The sequence below is a fragment of the Bombus vosnesenskii genome, unplaced genomic scaffold (genome assembly GCF_011952255.1).
Source record: "Bombus vosnesenskii isolate JDL3184/JDL3185 unplaced genomic scaffold, Bvos_JDL3184-5_v1.1 scf7180000013293, whole genome shotgun sequence".
Lineage (NCBI taxonomy): Eukaryota > Metazoa > Arthropoda > Insecta > Hymenoptera > Apidae > Bombus > Bombus vosnesenskii.
The window spans coordinates 2,134,228-2,158,772 of NW_022882944.1; the positions used below are offsets into that span (position 1 = coordinate 2,134,228).

Sequence of the window (24,545 nt, forward strand, 5' to 3'; positions counted from 1 at the left end):
TGTATCACAATTAATATCTCATTAGAATAAGCTCGATTAATAGTTGAATTATTATTTATCGTGTCATAATACTTTCAAATTATAACATGTTTTGTATAATCGATATGTAAAAAGTTGGTAGTATAATACGCATAGAAAAAATCGATATATACGTACGAAAGAATCGATCATATTTTTGTATCGTGACAAGCATCGAGGAATGTGTCCTGTTGTTAATCTAATTTTATTTGTTTGTAACATTGTTACGTGCTATCATATTTTCGAATTACGATATTTTCTGTAAGTGGTAACGAACGTCAGTAGTTTCAGTTGATTAATAGTACAGAGAACTTTTTATATCATGATGAGTGTCGATAAATGCATTCTATTTTCGAAGCTGATTTTTAAACAAAATGGAAGTGTCAGATACAAATCGATTTTTTAACAAAACGGGTGTGCGTGTGTAAATATTTTGTGCAATATTTCTGGTGGAAGAAATCGAGTTGAATCGAGCCATGCACGTTTCGAGACACCCTGTATTCCGCTCTTGGGGGGAGGGGGGAGGATAAAAACGGACGACCGATAGAAAGCGGCGCAATTAATGGCGGCTGGCATTGTAGTCCACGTTTCCAGGTGAAATTCACCCGGATAAAAAATGGAGCGATCGTTTATCGAGACTGACCGCTCGATTTTTCCTGTTGTACGCGATTCACCCGGAAAATCGTTTCTGCCTTCCTTCTGATCCATGTTCAATCGACGTTCTACCTCGATAATTGCTCCCTTGGAAATTCAATCGCTGGAATTCTACTTGAAGCGATTCAAAAGAAGAACGAAGCTTTGTACGGTAATCACATACTTAATATATATAATAATACTGTATATGTATTGGTATTTATACTCTGATTTAACCTCTTTATGAAGCGATTTTCTGAAGTGAGACGAGTTAGGTTAGAAAAAAGTAAGTATTTTTAACTTTGTGGTAATATTACTTTTTATCACGTATTTTAAAAGGTATTGAATTTCTTAATATGAATCTAAATCGAGAAAAATATATGAAATATTTATGGTAATCCTAAATTCGTACGTGTCTTTTCAGATGGTGAAATTTGAAATTTATTTCAGAGTAATAATAGAAGTCAAGGAAAATATTGCTTTATTATCGCATGTCTGAAGGTATTGAATTTTTTATTATAAATCTAAGTAGAGAAAGATATATACTTTGTTATTATCACGTTATTATCAGTGTCTTAAGACACTGAATCTTTTAATATAAATTTCAGTTGAGAAAAATATTCAGTTCTTATCGCGTACTCTAAAATATTAAATATTTTAATGTAAACGTAAATCAAGAAGATATGGATTCTTTTTGTCTATCTATGATTGGAGCCAACAAGTGGTTTGGAAATCGAAACATGCAACGACCTCGATGAATCATCGTCATTAACATGTAAAATATAAAACATACGAGCAGCAGTAATTATCTCGGCGAGTGGTAACGCACGAATAATTGCGTCGAACGCGAAACGTTGAAGGTACTGGTTTTCCAAAGTTGTCGCGCTCTTTGCCGAAAATTCGTCGAAATATCCACGGGGCCGGCGAGTTTCAACGACGACGCAACAACAATGCAATTTAATTGCACCGCGTGGATCGTTCGTTTATGCTGAAATAATATTATCAAATTATTAATAACCAGGTTTCCGCTGCGCGCCGAGAGGAATATCAACATCGTGATGCAATTGCTCCGTTACAAAGCTTGTGGAAGAAAATCAACAAGCAAATTGTACAAGCTTTCTGCGTGTAATATGCGGCCACTGCGAATTTTAACAATTTTAACCACGCGAGAAATATCACGAAATTTCCTATACTTTGAAACTTCAAATTTTACGCTTTTACTTTCAACCAGATTACCTGCCCAGTTTTTCAGTGATGATGCTGGGATTGAAATCACGACTTTAGATTTTACTTTTCCTTTTTTATCGAATATGTAAGAATCAAAGGCGTCGCTTAAATCTTATAATTGCCATTTTTTCTTAAAAGCAGAAATGTCTTTGGCATGGTAAGTGACAGGTAAAGATCAAAGGTTATTAAAAAGAGTCGATCGATTTTAAGGTTGTTAACATTTTGCACGTCTATTGAACGATGTATTAATTTCGATTGTGTAAAATTCTAGAATGCAAATAGCGGCTTTAATTTTTATTCCTTCGACTATAACAAAATCGAAGCTCATTGTACGTAAAAAGTATGAAGGAGAACGGCGGTGAACATTAAGAACACGAGATGCACGAAGGAACGGTATACGAGACAGATAAACAGTATGGAGTTAATGATCGGCTCGTGCAGACTTTGTATGATAACAATCATGAAGTCATTAACGGTGGCAACAGGTTTGCATTTTTCCCCGTCGCGCTCGGTAATTGATTGAAACGGAAAGAAAATACCGGGAGCCGTGTCCGTGTTGTTAACTATTAACCGCGTCATTAGTCATAAATAATATAATCGTGATTTGCATCGTTATGAATGATAATTCGCAGCCGGCTCGGTCAAGTACCTACATTCATTTAAAATCGTGGATAAAAAGTCACCGCAAAGGAAAACTCCGTAAACGCGAATCGTTAAGCTGATTTGGTGGAGATGGTAATTTGTTGATAATTGGTTTGATATGTAAAAATTTAGAAGAACAGAGACGTTGAAAAAGTTGAGAAACAGGACTAATGAAAGAATCATTTTCTTTGCTCTAAGGAAGTAGAGTAATTTGCAATTTCGATGTGCCAAAATTGCATCGGTGAATAAAGATTAAAAAAAAAAGAACGGTGAAAAAGTTCAGAATATTCTTTCTTTTAAAGTCTGTAATTTGCAATTTTTATGAATAATTTCGAGATTTTATTGGCGAATAAAAATAAAGAAGAATAGAAACGTCAGAAAGTTTCGGAATAAAATATCATTTTCGTTTAGGTAGACATGTAATTAGCAATTTATCTCTCTCTTTGTTTTTATTTATTTATTTATTTATTTATAGGATATATCAGAGGTTGGATGAATGCGATGAAAACAAAATTTGCAAATTACAGTACTTAAAGAGGATAAAATGTCGATTATTCGAACTAATAAAGTGACGAGTCCATTTGAATAAGCCATTATCGCGCAATTGATCTGGAAAATTCTAGTTAACAAGTTATGGTACGATTTTCAAATACGGATGTTCGTATTATCGTTTATTTTATTATGCGTTTTTTATGCTGAATTTATTGCGTTTTATTATTCCCTATATTATACAGACTATATCATATTATATTTATATATATACGATATATTATATAACAAATTCTATAGTAATTTCTTAATTGAAATCGAACATTTAAATCGGGAAATATACATATATAATTTTTAATAAATACGTTACTAATTGCCTATATTTTTGTGATTAACATTCTAACGATAATCGACGATCTACTCTTTCAAAAAGTAGAATTGTTGGAACAAAGAAGATGACGGTGTATCGTTTCATAGAATGGAATAGAATAAAACAAAAGTGTAGGTTGTATAGTAGTTAACATCCTTCTTTTTTTTTTTTTTAGACCAAAGTGTAGTTTTGTAACCGGTCGGAGGTCGAACGAAATTTTTGCGAACGAAAGTGCTGGTTATTTTCTTTTTTTCTTTTTTTGCCCCTGGTGCAACAGGTAGTTCGTGATTGGTTGGAAGTAGAGAAAACATGTTGGGAATCGAAGGATAGGCTGCTGTAAATAATGAAATTGTTCGCATGAAAAAGCGGTCGATGGTCGGATAGAAGGTTCTCTTTCCCATGCAGATTGTTTGTTGGTAAAAATTGCCAACGATTTTTTTCTTTTCCTCTCTTTTGTGTGTGTGTGTGTGTGTGTGTTAGCGTAGCGATTATTAATTCTAAAATAAACGGCAATCTGTTTAATTGGGACTGGTAATCTCATTTGGGAAGAAGATATCGATAAACTAAGCGAATGGATGATACCGCTAATAGGAATTTCAAAGTCGATCGCATCTTCTTTGCTTATCTTAAGTGTCGCATGTAATTGATTCTTAATTTACTTGAAAGGGAACCGACGAATTTATGAAGATCTCGCGTCCACTTCCATGCTACTTTTATCATAGAACGATAAATTAGACGATATAATAATATAACTTCGATTTGTGCAAACATTGCTATAATAGGATATAACGCGATGAGTAACTGAAAACATTTAGCTAATTGCGTGATTAAATAGTGGGTTCTATTAAAAAAAGATTAAAATTAATTCCTTCGAAGGTGTGCGCTATTTACTCAAACGTTATTTTTTCTAGTTTACACGATACTTATCCAGTGTTTTTTTAGTACACGTTCAAATTGTAAGATCTATGTACAATATATTGGAGGATTATATATTATATATCCACCATATTCATATATACAATACATATATGTAATATACACAATGTGTAATATATATATATTGTTCACCATATTTGTTCAAGGTTGAACCTCGATCTCGAAGATCACGGTAGAATCTTAGCAAAATTAATATTACTCATGATCAACTAAAAAATCTATCAACTCGAATATTTCACCGTACTCTGTTCAACAATGGCAAAAGAACCTGAAGAAAGTCAAAGTTACTAGACAACGTTCCGCTTTGTTAAAGAATCCACAGTTTAGAAAAGAGGATTTTGCAATAATCGTGGCAATTGAGACACGATCGGCGACACGGGACTCAGAGATTCAAGAATCAACGAGATCAAGGGATAAAGAATGAAAGACAGCCGCTTAAAGTTGGCGAGGGTGGATCGGCTGACAGTTTCCAACCCCCGTTCAAACTACTGGTTACTTTTTCCAGCCCCTGTTCTCGTGCCCTCTGGCTGCTCTGTTGCAAGAAGTTTGAAAGTTGCCGGAAGGTACATTCGTTTCTCTCTTCTCTTTTCCTTCCTTCCTTTGGAGGGAAATCGCGAGCGGCTCGCGAACGCTTCTTCGCAATTCTTTCAACATATACGCAGCACCTTAAAAATAGAGCTGACGCGTTCGAGGGTCAATAGAGCAATCTCTGTTCCAGCCAATTGCCCTTCTCTCGTATCGATCGCATCGATCGCGATGGAAACCACGTCTTCGATTCTCCCCTTCGATTCTTTGAGAAAGCAACCTTGGAACGCGAACATCGTTCGATATTTATCCGACACAAACTTCTGATATTTGTAACATTGACGATTCTTCTCAGATTTGTATTTTTGCCACACGATGTCGCGCATTATACAATTATTAGTTCAGTGTGTTACTTAAGTTAATTACACGATTAGCGATGAAACGAGGTTGCAAAAATTATTCCGATTCGTTAGAGAAACAGTTTGAACATAACCGAGATTATATTCTTTCATATCTAATAGTAGATATTATCATCGAATTATTAAATTCATTGATATTATGAAATTCAATTTTCCTTAATAAATGTTACAGTACATTTTAATCAGCTCTGATTAATTTTCAGGTCTCGCTGATTGCATTTTCAAACCTAGATGTATATTATTATCTAGTACTTTAAACCTGAAGTTCAGTTTCATTTGAATACCGAGATAGATTCAGTGATTGTTAAAATTAGGTCATAATAAAAAGTTAATTTTACGTTCTTCGATGATGAAACGGAGGTCACCAGCGAACAAACGTTCCGCGCAGGATATTTTTCCATGGAGGGTTTACGCTCGTCGAACGAGAGCGAAAAGTGATACGTTATTGTTATTTTTGCGATGGTATTAATTCGGTCGTAATTAAACGCTAATAATATTTTAATTAAACAACCGAGGGAATTGCAAATGTGCATTATCAAACCGGCACTCGCGGTCGCATATTGTTGTCGATTCACGGCGGCCAGAGCGGAAGATAAAGTTTATCGTCCCGTGCATTACAGTTATTTAACAGTTGCCGCGATAAAATAAATCATTTTCGGGGTTCTCTCGGTATTTTAATCTCATGCAGTTCCACTTTCACCATCGGATCTGTACCAGGCAATTATCGAAACGACCAGAATTAATTCTCGGAATTTTCTACATACGAATCTACAAAAACAGCTGATGGGAAAAAAGAGCATGGTATTTCTTTGACGTTAAGACGATTATCGAATAATTAAGAGTATCGAAACGAAGAATAAAGTAGTACGTGTATTTGAACCAAATTTAAGCCTGACGATGAAAGAAACTGGAGGGAAATTGGAACACTGAGAACAGAAATATATATGTTACCATGATATTAGTTGAATAGAAAAAAATCAAGAAAGAAGTTGGAATTATAGTTGGAATTTAGTTGAAAGAACCTTTAAAAAAGTAGTATACTCTGCTACATGCGGTATCTGTATCTAGTAATGAAATTCACCTAATTCTTCAGAGCTTATACCAAGAATAGTAACATTTTTTCCAATACATCGTTCTAGTCCAATTCGTTCAATGAAACCAAAAGAGATTGTAAGAGAATCATCGCATTTCTAACTACGTATCCATTGATTTAATCAATTAATCCTATTAAAGGTCAACAAATACAGAATAGATGCAGAACACGCTTCTATTCTAAAATTTAATACATACAATTTTTTGTAATATCTCCTTTAATTCAATCACATTCGATCCGTCCTAGTTTCAAAAATTTATTATGGCATACGAAGTAGACTATGTGGATCTAAAGGCTGTTTCTCCAAGAAGAAATGCTATATATAAATAAAAAATTTAAGCTAACAATATAATATAATCCCCGATGAATTTACCTAAAAATTTCTGATACGAAGTTAATCGAACTGCATTAAAAATATGTACGCACCTCGATATTCAAAACTAACAAGAAAAATCTTGTTTCAGGTTTAGGCTTAGGCCCACATACGCCCGAAGAAGCAGCTGTCCTGGCGGCCGCGGCGGCAGCGTTGCACCACCATCATCAGGGTGGTCCTGGTGGGCCTGCGATGAGGCCACTCAGGCCTCCCTTACCCCCGGGGATGTTGCACACCTCGCCACACCCTCTGGCACCGCATCATCCCCTCGCAGGGCCTCACCATCCCCTCGTACCTCCTCATCATCCTGAGGAAGACGGTGTCGTGGATGATCCTAAGGTAACCCTCGAGGGCAAGGAACTCTGGGAAAAATTCCATAAACTCGGCACGGAAATGGTCATCACCAAAAGCGGCCGGTAAGTGTTCATTTTGTTGGATTAAATGGAAACCTCGAGTGAGCGTCTAAAGAACATTTAATTCGTTTTTAGAAGAAGCGGTGGTTCGTATGTTACGTTGTTGCATAAATTTCATACCTAACGCGCTTCGCGTGTTCAACATTATATCACTTTGCAATAAAATATCTGCGACCGTGTATATCTGAAACGATCGACTGAAGGACCATGTTTTATCGTTAAATCAACTTTGATGAAAATGTGCTCTATATTCTTATTTGAGGTTTCTATCCAATTATAGTATGTATTTCTTTGATTCACTTGATTACTTGTTGTTCCGAATGACAATAGGCGGTAGTTATCCATTAATGATTGAACTCTTGGAATCGATTTGGTTGTTGTAATCACCGAATAGAGGGAGCGTGCTCCTGCGTTTGTTAGCTGTGAACATGTGAGCCAGTGTGTATTTCTAGAAATTCTAATATTTTAAATTGGCCAAGCAAAATTCAATCTCGATATAACTGGTAAAAAGATAGAAGACATTACAACTTTTACGACATTATATTTAAAGGGTACATATAAGAAACGTGATAAGCGAGATTTTCCATTTTTCACAAAATAGCAGTTTTAAAGTACAGTTCTCTGTCAATCATTCTTGAAATTATTAAAATCGTTCTTTTAATTGATTTTAAAACTAAACACGTACTTTTCCACTTTCTTCGTAATTTATAAAATATCAAGTTTCTTTGGCAAGTCGAGTGGACAAAAATGTACTCGTCGCGCTTTTTCCGCGATTCGACTTAATTTGGACGATGTGTCGCGATTTTGTTGAGCCAGACTTACCGATCGCTGTCCCTCGTGACGGAAGGTAGTTGCGTAAGGCAAGAGTCGTGAGAAAAATGACGGATTGCCAGGCGAAACACGAGAAGTCGCCACGAGAAACCGCAGAAAATCGCGTTGATCGGCTCTTGGCCTGTTTCGTTCGCAAATTCGCAAACAGAGCAGCTATTTTTCTTTGCCTGCCAAAGATGCGCATTTTCGAAGAAGGTTCAATCCCAATTTCAAAGATTAATTCATAAACTATTGGATCGTGATAAGCAAAATTTTTAATTTTAATTGCGTATATTTTGTAAAATTAATCGATTTACATCAGTGGAGCGAGGGCGAGATTTTTCCACTGTCTTCGAAGTTTTTCCAAGCAAGAAATTTCTATCTAAATCAAACCGTTAATTCGTAGAACATCGAAGAGTTCAACTTCTACTCCTGAGTTCAACTCCTGAAGAGAGATTTCTTTCGTCTACTTTAAATTTTGTGCTTTTTCCTTCGCATCACGTGCATCCTGCGCATTCTTGCCTCGTTAAGTGTCGCATAAATGTATCGAAATCTTACTAATAATTAATTTACTATTGAAATCTTCATCTAGGCTAGAGTAGAGCGTAAAATCTAGCTTGTCTCGATCTACCAATCACACGATTTGCTCGGACTATACCCCGTCCTGAACCACGTTTCATCGCGTTTTAAAGATTCAAAGCCTCTATGGTCGGCGCACACTTTCCCCAGTCCTTCGACGATCGGAAATCCTTTCAAGCGCAAACTTTTACGAAGGGGAGAAATACGTAAAAGGGGTAGTTTCGAGAGCGATGGAAAACACGGGGACAGATATCTAGGCGAACTATAATAGTTCGGGAAAGAACCATACGCCGTACAATACGCGCGTGTGTATCTGGATCGTGATTCCAACTCACGACTCTATACCACGGTCGCATTTGTTAGTTCTGTTATCGTTTCTTCTACCTCTAACCTCTCCTCTCCTACGTCTGTAGTTTTCTTCTTTTTCCCTGCGATTTCAATAATTACCGCACCTTTGAATTTCAAATTACCCGTTTCAAATATTGCGCGGGAGTTAAAAACAAAAGCTAAGTTAAAGGAATATTTAGGCTCGTGAATTTTTAGGTGCATTGGTTTCGGGCAAGTTAACGCTTTAGAAAATTGTAGTTCTGCCAACTGGTTCTACGATACATTGCGTATATTCATAACTGTGCAGTTATGTAACTAATAAACGTGTACTAATATCTAGAATTATATAGAATATGTATATATAATTATATATAGAATTATATATATATATAGAATTTCAATTTCACGTATTTTTTGAGTAATCTCTTTCTTTTTAATCTCTAATTTCTTGAGTAATACTATATAATGTATAATACATTAATTGTATATGTAAATATCATTAATATATTCGCTATATAGTATAGCTCATATTATTCGTATGATAATTCATTCATCGTGACATGAATTTTATATTTCGTCGAGGTTCTTTACGCAAGATTCTCAAACATTTGAATATTCCAACTCTGACGAAGCTCCAAAAACTTCGACGAATGTATTCTCCAATCTTCGAAGTCGTTCATCGAGCTTGCTTTGCATTTTTGAAGATTTCTTCTAATCGACGTTCCTAAAATGTCAAGTACTCGTATTACAGAAATTTCGCAGAATTTCGCAAACGCTTGGACGCTCCGGGTCTCCAAGATTTAAAAAGAAACCTTGTCAATTTTAGTCCCCAATTTTCCAACCTCCGAACTAATTTACCAAACTGTACAGTTTCTTCTTCCAATGTAGAGTTGCATGAAACTTCACACCAAAAACACTAAGATCGTCCTATCTCCTGAACATCAAGCCCATTCTTCTAACCACTATTTCTCGATAAATTTTCAAAGATTTCTGCTATAGGAACTTTACAAGATTTCCAAACACTCGGACCCTCAATTTTAATTTTCCCAATGTTTCAACCACTGAACTAATTTACCAATTCGAACTTATCCCACAACTTTCCGCTGCGACATAAATTTCGCATTCTGTAGAATGTCTTGCACGAAACTCTACACCGAGGCCACGAGGATGTCACGATCCCCTAAACTTCCAATCCATTCACCGACCTCATGTCCCCGGAACGACCATGTCCGCTGATCGCTCGCTCCAGAAATTTCCAAGGACTCTCACAACCGAACTAAGTTCACCTCCCGTGTCCGGATGCCGAACACGAGTCTCTCTCTTTTTCTTTCTGTCTATGCAGAGCGTAGTCTTGAATGGCGAACAATTTGTGGCTTTGGTGGGCCAATTTCGCCAGTTCGATACCCGGAGGAGAGAACGCCAAGTTCTATAGCTGTAGCGAGCGGGCAGCTTCGTTTTTCGCGGACGGGCCCGGGTAATATCTCGTTTAGAAAGATTACAGGTTCGGTGAACAGGCTGCCAATGTATAAAACAAACATCGTTAAGCGAGCCCTATACTTATGGAGGGGGAGAGAGGCCCGGAGTTCTCTGGGCCCTGCAGCACCCTGGGCATTATGCCGCTTCACTGTGTTTCTTTTCCTCTCTCTCCTCTCTTTCTCTCTCTCTTTTTCTTTTTCGTCGTCCTTCTCGCGCCTATTTCCTCGTCAAGTTGTACGGTGCGTGTGGTTGGCCACTGGTACAGGTCAGGAACGAACGTGGTGGAAAGAGGAGGGGCGAAGAGGGACCAAGGGGGGAAAGAAGCGCGCGTGTATTGAGACGTAGACCACCGGACGCAGATTGGGCCAGCCGCAATTTCCGCGCGTGTAATTATCCGTGATCGTCGTGCAGCGTCGTCCACCTCGTCTTCAGCCTCTTTCTGCCCTTAACTCGATGCTTATTATTTAGCAAAAGAGATTGATTTAGAGCGCAGACCGCCTGTCCGATTATCCTAGACAACAACTGGGGGATGTTGCCAGGATTCGTCTAGGATTCTTGGAACGTAGAGCGGCGGACGTCAGGTGGCGAGGATGTCGATGGATTTCTCGGATGGTTCGTTGGAAATCAGGCGAGAGGGTAATTCGGAGGACGGTTATTTTTGCCCGTCTTTTTGGGATCCTCTTAGCAGGTAATTTTGGAAATGTCGCGTGAACTGTGTTTCTATGAACTTTATTATCCGCTTGAAAGCGATCTGGGAAATAGTTCGTCGTAAAATTGAACTACACCGAGGTGTTAGTTTGCACTCTCTTGCGGATGGTTTCGCGAGATAATTTTCGAGAATTATACGCGTCACTGTTTTAAGAGATGGCTTGAAACATTCTTAACGCGTCGTAGGAATGTTTGCTACATCGTCGATGACGGTAAAGCGACATTTATCCCGTTTTACGGTTCGAAGTTGATTCGAATGATTCGTTGCGAAAGTAACTTCAAGCAAAGCCATATCGTGGACCAAAAAGTCTCCATGCAAAGTGTCTATAGCAAACTTCTGTATGTCCTCCTCAGATTCGATTGTCACTACAAAATCGAAAAAGTTTCTTAAATGATAATTTCCATCGAACGATAAACCGATACCTACGATTATAGATATTTTAAGACCTTAAGACTCGAAGAAATTAAAACTAATTTCAAATAGAAAATTCTGTATATACTGTCGGCTTTGTACTTGGAATTTTTCACATATAAATTACACATATATATATAATAATAATTTCCTTGTCGATTTGCAGCTTGGTTCTGACACCGAGGACCTATGTTTCCGTGCACGCTGGCGAACCGTACAGCGATCGTATCTTTCTCGGTTATTTCTTGGAAAGCTCGCAACATTCTCGCGTCTTGCATTAAACATCGCGATAATAAAGTTATGTCCTGGAAGACGGTGCCCGATTCCAAAGTTGTGCAGCGTTCACGCGATCGGTAGCTCGTCGGTGTCTTGCAACGTTAATGAAATTCAGCGTAATTAAGCGGCCGTACAGACGTTCGACGTTTCAGTGCAGCTATCGTTCCGAGAAAATCAACTGGTTAATGGTACCTACTCGCGTTAAATTTCTGAAGAAACGCCTAATTACAGCTTTGGTCGCGTGTAACAAGCGGAAGTACAACGTGGAAATTGGAGGCAGCGTATTGGACGGAGGAAAGTGGAGAAGTGGCCGGTTAAACGAGTCAATTAGACAGTGTCTAAGCATACGTTGAAGAGAACGGGGGCCTCTGGCCGTGACTAAAGAGAACTTTCTGACGATTTGATGCGGTTAGCAGCGGGCTCGCCTGTTCGCAGTCCGTTGAGATCGTTTAGCGGCTGCTTTATGGAACTTAATTTCACTGATTTTTAAATCAAATAAAGCACCGGCGGCAAGCACGCGAGCCAACAAACCATAAAGCTGTCCACGGGTTCGCTCAGTGTCTTACGTAATAGAATGGCGAGCCGAAACTTTGCTGACATTTCTCCCGTCTCGCGTTTAAATTCTTCCTTTCTCATTCATCGCTGAGATTTCGCTACTTTCTTTCTTCCTTTTCGTTCGAAAATTGTCTTCAATTTTATCTTCGCACACACGTGTCTACCTTCGAATTAATCTATTTTCGACGATAATAATTAATTTTTACACATTTTGGAAACTCGAGACAGTAGGAACGTTAAGTTCGAGCATAAATCAAGATGCTATCACTGAATATCTTAATAATTGCGTCAAGAGTCGAAATTTTCGTAACCTTTTTACCGTCTCTCCTATGAATTCTCTCATATCTTAGTTCTTTGCAAACGTGTTGCGACTTTTTCTTCGCTTCGGCCGAAAATAATCTTTCTCCTTGTTCATTCTTCGCGAACGAGAAACTGAAATTTCACTTTTGAACTGTTTTCCCTTGCACACCCTACACATAATTACGCAACATTTACATAAGTATAGGTCGATTTTACTATAACGCTATTACTCGTAGTAAAATGTAATTTCATAGTCGTTATTGAGCATAATTATAGTTATAAAATACGCTATCGTTCAAAAGTAGCAGAGAACCTGCTCAATTTTCACCACGTTTAAGAGCCAACGTTATTGTAACAATCTACTCACGACAATTGCATAATACGATGAATATCTCGTTTAAAAAGTTGAAGTATACTCATGAAAAGAAATTAAAGACATCAGGATATTCGTCCAATTTTCTACAAGAATTTTCTACGGATAACGATCATCTTTCTTTATTCGAGCTCATAAATTGCTTGCAATTAATTTATCGTGCATGTCATTTAATCGAAGATTGCGCGTTTCGCTGGTCGTATTGATTCGACGCGTACAGAACGACACGAAAGTAACAAATGGAACGAAGAGACGGAAAAAAAGATATCGCAGTGGAACGAACAGGAACGCCGGTATCTTCACACGATCGTTTTCCCCTTCCCTCGATAACTGTCCACTTCCTGTCGCTGCAAAGAAGCCGCGTTCGTCAGAGATAACGGTGACGAGCGACATTAACGATAAGTACAAGTTCAAACGTCAAAATGGACATGTATATTTCATCATGCGATAGCCGGTGTTCGATCGCGACAGGGGACGCGATGTCGCATTTCGTTGCGTAACCGTGAAATTACTGTACCCTGTCCAGCAGATAATGCACGATAATTTCGTGCCTTAACGCGACACCTGTCTGCACGTCCTCGGTGAGAGACACGTTATGTCTGATCGCTTGAAAAAATCTACTCGAACCTCGAGACGAATTTGCAGAGAGGAAGAAATGGTCGAGGAAAATTACGAAACGTCGATCGAAGAAGGAAAATTGCACGGGATTTTGATTGAACTTCTGTATAAATATAAAAATATACGATGTTATATTTCGGAAGAATATAAAACACTGGGTGATTTTTAGTCGAAAAATAAATACAAAGGGAAATTATAAAATTCTAGTCAAACTTTACCAAACATAGATATCCTCTTACATCTTGTACATATATTAGATCGTCCGTGTGTAAAACAAATTTGTACTGTATTCATATTGATAAAACATAGTAACACATGTTGACCGAAAAAAGGTTTGGAATTTGTGGTATAATGTTATTAGTGTCAATGTGAATGAAGAGGTCGTATAAAGAAAAATACAGGCGACTTAATCACGGTACTTACGAACCACCACTATAATCAGTCTCGTTACTATTAGACCACGTTGAACGTAGTATTCACCTTCCGTTTAAACTATCAGTAACTTCGTGTGCCGTATTTTTTTACACAACACGTTCTCGTTGACGCCCAATCAACGGCAAATCTTTAAAAATTCCACTTCTTCGGACACGAAGGTTCGCGAACGATTCTTATCTGATGGAAAATTTCTTCATTTCTTTTCGTTAGGAACTAAAAATTTCCGCCTTCGCTAGCAAATACTCGGCTCTGGACAAAGTAATCGAGCGGCAATAACAAGCACAGAAATTCGTGAACGATATTTCGCGTCTTATCGCGACTTTCTCGCGAGGAACGGCCGAAACAAAAGCGATTTCCGTCACGCGTTCGCGTGTGTATCGGTGAAACGATCGGCGGCGATTTATTCTTTGGCGATTTATTCGAGGTAGGAAAAAAGGTCAGTGTCGAAGAGGAACGTTGAAATAATCTAATCGCCGGTTCCTGGCTCGCGTAACAATCCTATCTGTAGCAGGATCGCGAGGAATCGCGTGTCACACTTTCGATTTTGTCCCCTGTATCCGTTATCGCGATCATCGATTATCATTTTTCGTTTTTGTTCCAAATTCTAGCGATTCTTAGTTGCCTTGGCTGCCATCTCACAACCATTTGCGAGTTTCCTTCTTCCCTCAGAAAGTTTCAAAAACTGTACGAACCTCCGAACAACTGGAATCTTTTGTCATTCTTTTATTTCATCTTCTTTAAAAATCATCTTTTCTTTTATTCCTCTTCAGCGCTCGTCTCGCGGACCGCCTCTGTGAAATACAGTAGCGCGAAAAAGAAAGTTTAAATGTAAACACGTTATAAAATCGAATTATGTTTGACAAGAGCGGTGAATAAATGTAACGTATAGACCGCGGATTTTTATGTAAATTCAAAGTCTTTATGAATATAATGAAGAGAACGGAAGCTAAGTGGAAAATTGTTTTATTGTACATTGAATATTATACGTAGAGACTACTACCGTATTCTGCATATTTTATACAATACGTTATTTCACGTACAGAGTGCGATCGAGTGATTTCGTATATTTCGAAAAAAATGGGAAGGAAACGTAGAATAACATTTTTTCGTCCGAGACCGAGTTTTCGAGTTTGAAAATTTGTCAAGTATATTTGAACACGGTCAATTCCAGGTCAAATAGGAGAAAATAATCGATAGGATATTATCCCAAATATAAAAGTAGGTAAAAAATGTGGAATAAATTTCTCTCGTGAAACTTTCGTGAAATTTGCAAATTTATCATACGTGTGTACTGGACCGATTATTAACTGTTCAAGTAATTACTTGAAGGAAAACTCTACATCGTCATTTATGTATATCCGCAACCTGGAGACCGCTATTACGCAGAAAATAGAATTTAATGAAACAAAAATATTCTAAATAAGGAGAGATCCATATTTTGGTAGAACAAAATGGATCATACGTAATTCGATAAAATAATATAAAACGGAAAATGTTGTGCATCAATTATTTCCTTACAAAACGAAAGAAACTTTTCCGACGACCTATATATAATACTTGGAAATACGAAACCGTTGGAAAGTTTTGTTATCGAGTGCCGCTACATTATCATAAAAATATTATCTTATTATTATTATTATGTGAATTACTCGAATTCCACGTATTCTTCCACTTTGCGTAAAAGTCGATAGTTTAACGATACATACTCGTTGAATACGCAATGTAAAAGTTACTAATACGTATACATACACAAATAAATTAGCAATTTTAAAAACTTACATTTGTCCATGTTCCCTCTTGTCTTCTTACTCTGCTTCGCCCTTTACCTGTGGCATCAATCCGCGATCGCTGTCTCTCTTGCTCCCTCCATATTTCAAGCATCGCACCGTCTCTTCCTCTCTCTCTCTCTCTCTCTCTCTCTCGTGCCCCACCATGCCGTCTTGTATACAACACACACATACACGCGTACACGCACACACGCAGCGTGTATTCGCCTTTGCCGCTGGTGGCGCATGTGCGCGAGCTCTCAGTTTCTCTTTTGGCCGCGAAGGGGATGCTTTCTCCTTCGTGGTCGTGCTCGTGCCGCGTTCAACCCTGGCGTTCGGGGGTTGGTAATTAGCCGTAGTGGCCTGAGCGCGCCTGAAAATGCGCTCTGCGATTGTGGTGGAAGTGTCAGAGAGTGGTATCGCAGGCGGCCGTGTATCGACGTTTCCGCGGCGAGAAGGAAACGAAAGCAGCCGGGAAAGGCGCGGGGGCGCCCTTTCAGCGCCACCCCTCCAGCACCCCATCCTTTCGTCTTTTTCACCGGGTTTCCGTGCTCCCGCTACACCCTCCCGCGCTTGGACGATTCCCACGTGGCGTCGACCTCGGGACAGCGAGCTGTCCTTCGAATTCGCGCGGACCAGATGGAACCGTTGCGGTGAGCTTTGTTTCTGTTTTTTTCGTTCGAAGATTTATTTGAGGGTTGGCAACTAAGTGATTGCGGATTTTGTCAATACCACCTAATGCAAAAATCCGCGATCACTTGGTTGGTACAGCGGCTACGAGAGAAATATTTACACACGCTGCGATCGAACTCGGTTTATTTGAGCTCGTCGCAGGGCAAATAGTTTATACAGTTGCATCCATAGTTTAATATCAATCGATATCGATACAGTTTTATACGATAGGAGCTCGTCGATTTCAGATAAGCGAATTCGAATAGCGAAAGTTTGGTTAATCGAAAGTTAACTAAAATTTCGTTCCAATAAATGGAATTCCGCGGTATGTTTATTGTAGCGTTTGTATAGTAGTTTAGTTAGATACAACTGTAGTAAATGTCGTACTATTCAGTGGTATTTTCGTACGATTAGAAAATTTGGCACAATGCAAAAAAAAATATACAAGCTGCTCAAGAAACGCTTCATTGAAAAATAGTGATGTATACAAATACTTTTTGTAGCCGTCGTATATTGTTGACATTGACGCATATGGTGCGTCCCTTCGAGTATTCAAACACAAACGTATCTGTGTATTTATCGAGGGAATTTAAACATCGCGTTGCTTATTAATAGTTTTTGTATCAAACAGAGAAAGTTTATTAGAAACGAAGGACGCGGTACAACTTTTGCGCGAGGAGATACGCGCAATGTGCAAGTGAAAAGTTCTACCTTTGTTGGAAAATAAATCCTACTGTTATTTATAGAACTAAATGACATTAATAGTTTGTGGCAGATATAATGGAAATAAATCGGTGGTTATTGCAAGATCGTGAGATATTAATGACGTTTATTGTAAGATATTAATGACAGTAATTGTGAGATACGTAGGATAATTTATGCAATTTTAAGTTAATTAAACCTCGGAACGGTAATAACGTCGACAGGCGTGTAAGGAAAGTCGACACTGTTTACGAATGACGTCTCGATAGCTAGCACTTTGTTGACATTGCTTGTAAACTTACAAGCGTTCTAAACGCCTGCCTATTTTAATAACACGTCGTTCGTTGTTACTTCTAATACATCGCGTTCGTATTAACATTTGTGATAACTAGACGCGACACACGTTTAAGTAACCACCTCGTACAACGGAAGGGTTAACATCTACTAAATCGGAAATTAGGTGAAGTTAAGCTTCAATCTTGAACTTTGCTCAAAATTATTGAACACGTGGTATTGTACGAGTAGATATACCGATTCGTATGGAACATAAATAAAAAGAACGTCTCGTATGTAGGCTATTTCATACACTCGCTGAATATATTGCAACGAATAGTAACTTTGAATATTGTATATTACATCTTTGTAGATGTACGTTTCATACATTTTTGTACTTTTAACTTTTGGTAGATGCAAACACCCATAGTTTGGTAACAAAAGAACGAAGGAATCGTTGTGTACTTTAGGTTCACCAAGGAAAGATACGAAACACGAGAAAGTGACATAAATAATGCCGTGGTAATTATTTAAGCCAACGATTAGGTTATTCCAATTTTTCTCCTTTATTGGTCCATTTTCTTCGTCGTATTTTTCAACATTTCATATCCGTTCTGCATTTTTTTATTATTATTTGTTCTATATGATCCTCTTCCTTTTTCTACGAAATCGTTACAATTTGATAGCAATCAAACGTTTTCTAACATATGAAATATTACAACGCTTGCGCGATTTCATCCCCTTACAGGGGGTGCTCAGTTGCGCGGCATTGTCCGCGCGGCTCCGCCCAATTTTCCTCCCTTCTCTGCCAAATATTCGCGTTTTATCGGCGCGAAACCGTTCGTCGCTTCCGAGCTTATCTCGATCGCAACGCTCGCGTGACACTTTTCCCATTACGACTACAACACACCACGGAATATCACATTGGCGGCATAGTTTTCTTCAGAAAACACGACGTCTCCGTTTTTGTTGATTTTCTGTGTTGTTATATTACTCGCTGGCTAAAGGAAAAAGAAAATACTTTGATACGATACGATACGAATTTGTTAAGATATTAAATAGTAAATGTTAGAAATTAGATCAAGGTATTTAGTAAAAATAAGTATTTTCGAAATATTTAAGATAGTCATAAAAATACACACGAAATTCGGCAGCTAAATAAATAAAAATTGCCCATTTAAGATTAATTAATTATCATGGATGACCGTAATAATTTATCTTAAATTTTTCAAATTTATGGTATAAACATCGAAATTCAGTAAACGATCCCTCGAGTACACGTACCACGCCCTGGCAGACGTACAATAAAAAGACGCAAGAAAATGTTCGAAGAATCATCGTACGATTCAAAGGAAGTGGATTTTCCAACCTGAAATTTTCTACTGGTTTCTCCAAAGTACTACCATATAAACGCTTAATATTACGTTCTCTGTGATAGATGTTATTTTCGATAAAATGAAATTGGATTAAAAATCGCAAAATTAAATAATCTAACTGTAACTCGTCACAGTCTACGATGGCTCGGTAATCCCAGAATAAAACAATATCAATGAGATCACGAAGTTACGCGAAGATATTAACAATGAGAGTGTACATTGCTTAAAGAAATCAAAACGCACGTTCAACTATACAAATGGAGATACTAATCGCGTATATGCATATAAATTCACCATGATTTTAACATATGTAATATCGTGTAGAACCATGTACGTAGATAAATATCCCAACCTTTATTTCCACTACCACATAAATAAATGTAATTGCAATTGTACCAAGTCGTTCGCGATTTTCTATAAACGTTCACTATAAATCTTAAATGAAAAAAAGAGAAAAGAAAAAGTAACAGTTAAAAATTAAGATGCCGAATCTCGACTGATTCTCTATAATCCTGTCTTACTATATATCGTGTTCTTCTCGACGTGACGCGGTCTACAAGTGCGAACTAACACGGGAAATGAGATGCGTTCGAGTTGCTTGGAAAAACACACGTCGGACAGAGCGTGGAGGGTGTAAGCGCGCGGCGTGTAGATCGTTGGATAAACAAAAGAAACGCGCGTCAGTGTCGTAGATGCGAAGCGAGAAGGGGCGCTTTCGACGCGCGCGAGATTGATTGCTCGAGCTTTCGGTTTAGTGGCTCGTAATTAGGTCTGTCGAGTCGCTGAGTATTTCTTTATTCGCGCGCTCTACGCCTCTCTGCCTCCTCCGCGCGGAGAATAGAGCTACAGTGAAGTAAGCGACGGGGGGTGATGGTATGCGTTCCATGTGTAACTCGATGCAACCCTGTTATTAAGAACTTTTTTTTGTTATTTCGATTTTCCTCGCGCAGCGCAAGTTTCATTCTATTTTTCTACGCGTGTCTGATTTCTGGATGAGTTGCTTGTTAATTCTTATTAATCGTTGAAATAGCATCAGAGCATGACGATGCTTGTTAGAGTTGATTTTCAACGACGTGCTGAAGGGAAGGCGTCGTAGCTGGATTTTCGTAACATAGTTGGTCGATCAGGATGTTTGCGAATTAATTTATTGTAAACAAACATTCTTTTACTTTTATCTTTCTCGTATCCCACGTCTGACTTTTCCACGAGTTTCTTACTAATGAGGTGGATAGGTCGTGATAGGTGCTGAAGAAAAACTGCAATATAGTTAACAATATATTCATTAACAAATACTCTCGATGTACACTTTCGCAATTAGCGGTTCTTATCAATCGGTCGAATAATATAAAAGTATGCCGTTATGTTGAAAAACACGTAGGATTTTTGTCGTATAGTTGTTTATTGTTTATTCAACATCGTATCGACTGTCATTTTATAAAACTGTCGTAGAATTTGTGCGAGACGTACCATAGTTCAGAGATCTTAGAATCTTAGTCGTTGCTTGGAAGATGAGGACAAAAATTATAGACTTTACGATTCCGAAATGAATTGAGAATAAAAGGATAAGGACTGTATAAGAAATTTCAACTTAAACACCAACGGTTTGTTAGGATCATTCACGAGAATCGCTACTGTCATTGTAAAATTCTGCCTATGTTTTTGAACAAATTTCTTTATTACCTTTTACACTTCCAATTATATCGTTTTTATGCTAGTCTATATTTACGACGTGGTTGGAGAACGATTTACGACAAGAGAGAAATGTAGTGTCAGGGTAATTAAGCTGATCATTAATTAATTGACATCTATCGCACACGTATCTCGACATAAAACAGAGTTACGATGTTATTACAATTTTCTCTTCATCTAAGTGGGACGATTGGCCGACGTTGACGAGCCCGCTTTATTCCAACTAAAGAATTCTCGCTATGCCAGGCGAGAACTTTCGACTTTTTCAAAATAACTTTATCCGATATCTAAACGAAATTCTTTATTCTCGAACACTCGGAAGAATTCCTTGCAACGATTTTAGAATTTTCTAACTGGAACGTTCGAACGAAGGCTTGGAAAAATTTGCACAAGAACCAGTATGGAATTGCGTCGGGATCATTGCGTTGCAGCGAGAAATTAGTCGGCTACCGCACGCCAAAGATATAACGTTTCAATAAACAGTAAATAATTTAATACACGTATCCAGTAGCTGCTAATGTTGCAATCGAGTTTCCCAGGAAAAACTATACAGGCTAGCCGGCTATCGTAACGTGTGCAAATCATAACCGATTGCCGAGGAAAAAGAAACCGCCGCGTCATGGAATTAATGTCGATCGAGGGTATCGAATGATATTTTAGTTAAAGCGCGTGCATTCGATGCCAATTAACCGCTCGAGGCTCGCTTATTCCGCGGAGATCCGTGTTCGATTTTAATTCGATTTGCGTTTCGATTATTTCTACGATACGTAAGAGGATTATCATAAATACACGCGCGAAGAGTATAGATAATTGGTTGGGATTGCGTCACTTTTTCGAAAGTTGAGTCACCGTGAATAAATATGTGAAAAATACTAGCAGGCATTACGATCGATTAGAAACTTCAACAGATATATTTTTAATAATATTACTTGAAAATTATGATTTTATCGTTAATTGAAATATTGCTTGAAAAGGTGAAATGTTCGTAAATTTATTTATATAATAGTTTTCTTCCCTTTTAGATAATTTTCACGTTATCAGTGTGCTCGTAGTTTCATTATATTATGCCATCGAATAATTTTATTTCTCTCGTGTTCCCTTTAAATATCATTAAAAATCGATGAATGTTTCTGTTTTATCCGACAAATCACAATTTTTTTTTATGCGGATTTGTGATGGAAACGTGGCTGATTCTTCGACATCTCAAAATTTCTTTCGAGTATCGTTTCAGACAACTGTCGTTGGATTTCCTTTACGAAGCGCAGAACGGAGAAAAAACCTTGCGCGAATATCAAAATTTGATCGATTAATCATCAACTGGAATGACCAACTTAATAACAGCAAGGTGTTTTAATATTTATGACCGAGTGTACATGTTCGATATTAATTTACATGCTCTAAAAGGATCAAATAAACCAGTAAATTTATATGAATTATATTTCTACTTAAAAATTTACGTCACTGAGCTTTGCACCGAAACAAAAATTTTGTTTAATCATGGAGAAAAAACGGGTCTAAAGTAACTGCCAAGTAATTAAATTAATTAAGCAAACTTGCCTAACAGCGCGAGTAAGTTCAGCAGAAAAATCAGCCAAAAAGTCTCTCCTTCTCTATTGTCCTAAGCACTGGCCTGAGATTATTGCGAAATCACGTTGCACTCTTAACGAGGATCTGACAATCGGCGCCGCCCACTCGCGTCAACCTGGTTCTCAGATCGGTTGGCAGATCGCGAGCGGACAGACGGCTCATCCTTCAACGCCTCGCGTCCACGCGAAACCCGCTCGGCTTCGAGGAAGGCCGAAGCTGTTGGGCTCGCGTGCGCGCGATCCCCTATCTCGTAATCGCGTGTACAGGCTTTTGTAGCCTTGAAACACGCTGCAAAGTGCCATCCCAGATAAGGACATTCGTGTTTGAATAAAACGAGGAGCCGGAGGATGAGTAGGATCGAGAGTGGGGAGGAAAAGCCAACTCTGCAGAAAGTGGAGGAATCTAAAGGCAAGTTGTCCATGGGACCGTCCTTTCTTTTCCGCTTCTTTCAATTCCCAGACGAAATTACATCGTAGGTTCTTGAAAAAATTCGTATTAAACTATAAAAAAAGAAAGAATTCTGTTATATTTGGATGGGGCAGAAAATTACTTATTAAAAATATGGGATAAATAGATTTTGACGAATAGATTAAAAATGGTAATCGAGAAAAATGGCAATCAGTTTTGAAAGAGATAGTATTATACCGATAGAGTGTGAAATTTTAGTTGGAATGTTCTAATTATTTAAAAAATGCAAAATTATTTACACGCGTCTTTTCAACCTACAATTGTGTATCAGGATTATTCTTAATTATTTTAGAATTGGGAAACGTAGCGACGATTTTCATAATTGCAATTTCAAAATATAAATAAACGAAAAATATATATAGCAGAAACGAACAAATCGCCAACGTTTTAACAAAAAACGGAATAAAAGAAGTGGATGCAGTAAAAATACGAAATCCAGAGTAATTAAAACCTGGTGAATGATAATGATGAAAACGATTACGAAAAATTTGCCAGGATTTCCGCCCATCGATCATCGATCGTTGCCGGGATTTTTTTAGCGCGGTTACGAGCGGGATGCGGTACTCAGCAACGTGCATATACCGATGATCCATGGTGCCAGCTGAAAGAAGCGCTCTGACCGGGTATAATAAATTAGCGAGCGGCCGCGGCTAGAAATAATTAGCGTCCTATTATCTAGCATGCGTAATGCGGGCTTACGAGCGTGTAACTTACACGTTATGCGCCGACGCAGCGATAACACCGCGAGGGAAGTGCACCTTTTATCTCGCAATTAGACTCGAGGTTGTTCCACGAAATTCTCACGGCTCTTCGACTAAGGCTTCGAAATTACGGACACATGCGCACATGTTCGTTTAAAGTTTCTCCAATTTTAAAAAATACTTCTTATGATTTTTACCTTATTTCGTATTTAACGCTGCAGGAAGAAATATCACGTTCGATCTGTTGCTATAATTAATATTAACTATTTATGAAATTTTCCATCTAAAGTGAGATTATTCTCGATAATTCTAATTATCTCGCGACTGGAATTAACTATCTCGGTATGGAATTTTGTCGTTCTTTTAATCGGAGAAAAATTGTGTTTTTATTAGTTTTATACTCGTTCTTGTAAAAGCGTAGGGTCTGTTTCTATTTCTCTTATTTGCTTCTTTCTTTATCATTGATTTTCGTGCGTAAAAACGATGTTTTTAGAATTGAAATTTTCATACGGATTCTATTATTTTATTTTATTTTCTTTTTTTTCACGGGCAGGGTAGTTTAGGATTTCTCATTTTTAAGAATTTTGTTCTTTTCGCAGAATTTTTCGGATTATTTCGTCGAGTTCAGTGTACCATCCTTTATTCGTGGTAGAACCTCACCTGGCTGAACTTCGTTCACGGAAAAAGCGTGTTTCGTGTCACTACGTTGGTTTTGCAAATGAGCTTAAATCGCAACGAAATCATTGAATCACATACTCAAAATCACTCGACGTTGAAATGCGCGTCGATGTAGATGCCAATCTTGCATATTTTGTAAAATAAATAACCTATAGAATCGAAAATGGCTTTACCATTGAAATTACCGTGAAAATAAACCGAATGTGTAAACATGTTATCCTGCTGGTACGAAACGTCGAGAACCGCATAAATCGATACGGAAGTTGATCGCGAGGATGTACCACAGTTGGCTGCATGCACGTGCGCGTATAATAATCCATACGAGCACATGTCGAATTCGAGCGGATGCATCGCGATCGATGACTACCATCGATCGATCGATCCATCCGTCGATCGTGAAAGCACGAACATGTGTTCTAGCCGTGATGGAGATCGAAAATCGATCGATATCACGGTGAATGCCTCTCGAATCCACTCATTCGAAATTACCCTTCGTGTGTTTTGTATGCACTCGAGTTCGTTGTGATTTTTTTATTTGGAGTTTTATTTGGTAGACTTAATGATATTAGGGTTATAATTAAATGTATAATTAAATAAATAATATATAGTAAGGTTGGAAGTTTTCT

General features: G+C 38.0%; 1 protein-coding gene across 3 annotated transcripts in view; it reads left to right on the forward strand.

The window, feature by feature from the left end:
* Nucleotides 1–24,545, forward strand: part of LOC117232709 (optomotor-blind protein) — a 164,108-nt gene that overhangs the window by 15,147 nt on the left and 124,416 nt on the right. For all 3 annotated transcript variants that reach the window (XM_033492277.1, XM_033492274.1, XM_033492276.1), the window contains exon 2: nt 6,817–7,141. In XM_033492277.1, coding sequence (XP_033348168.1) covers nt 6,817–7,141 — 325 coding nt within the window. The remainder of the gene's footprint in view (nt 1–6,816; nt 7,142–24,545) is intronic.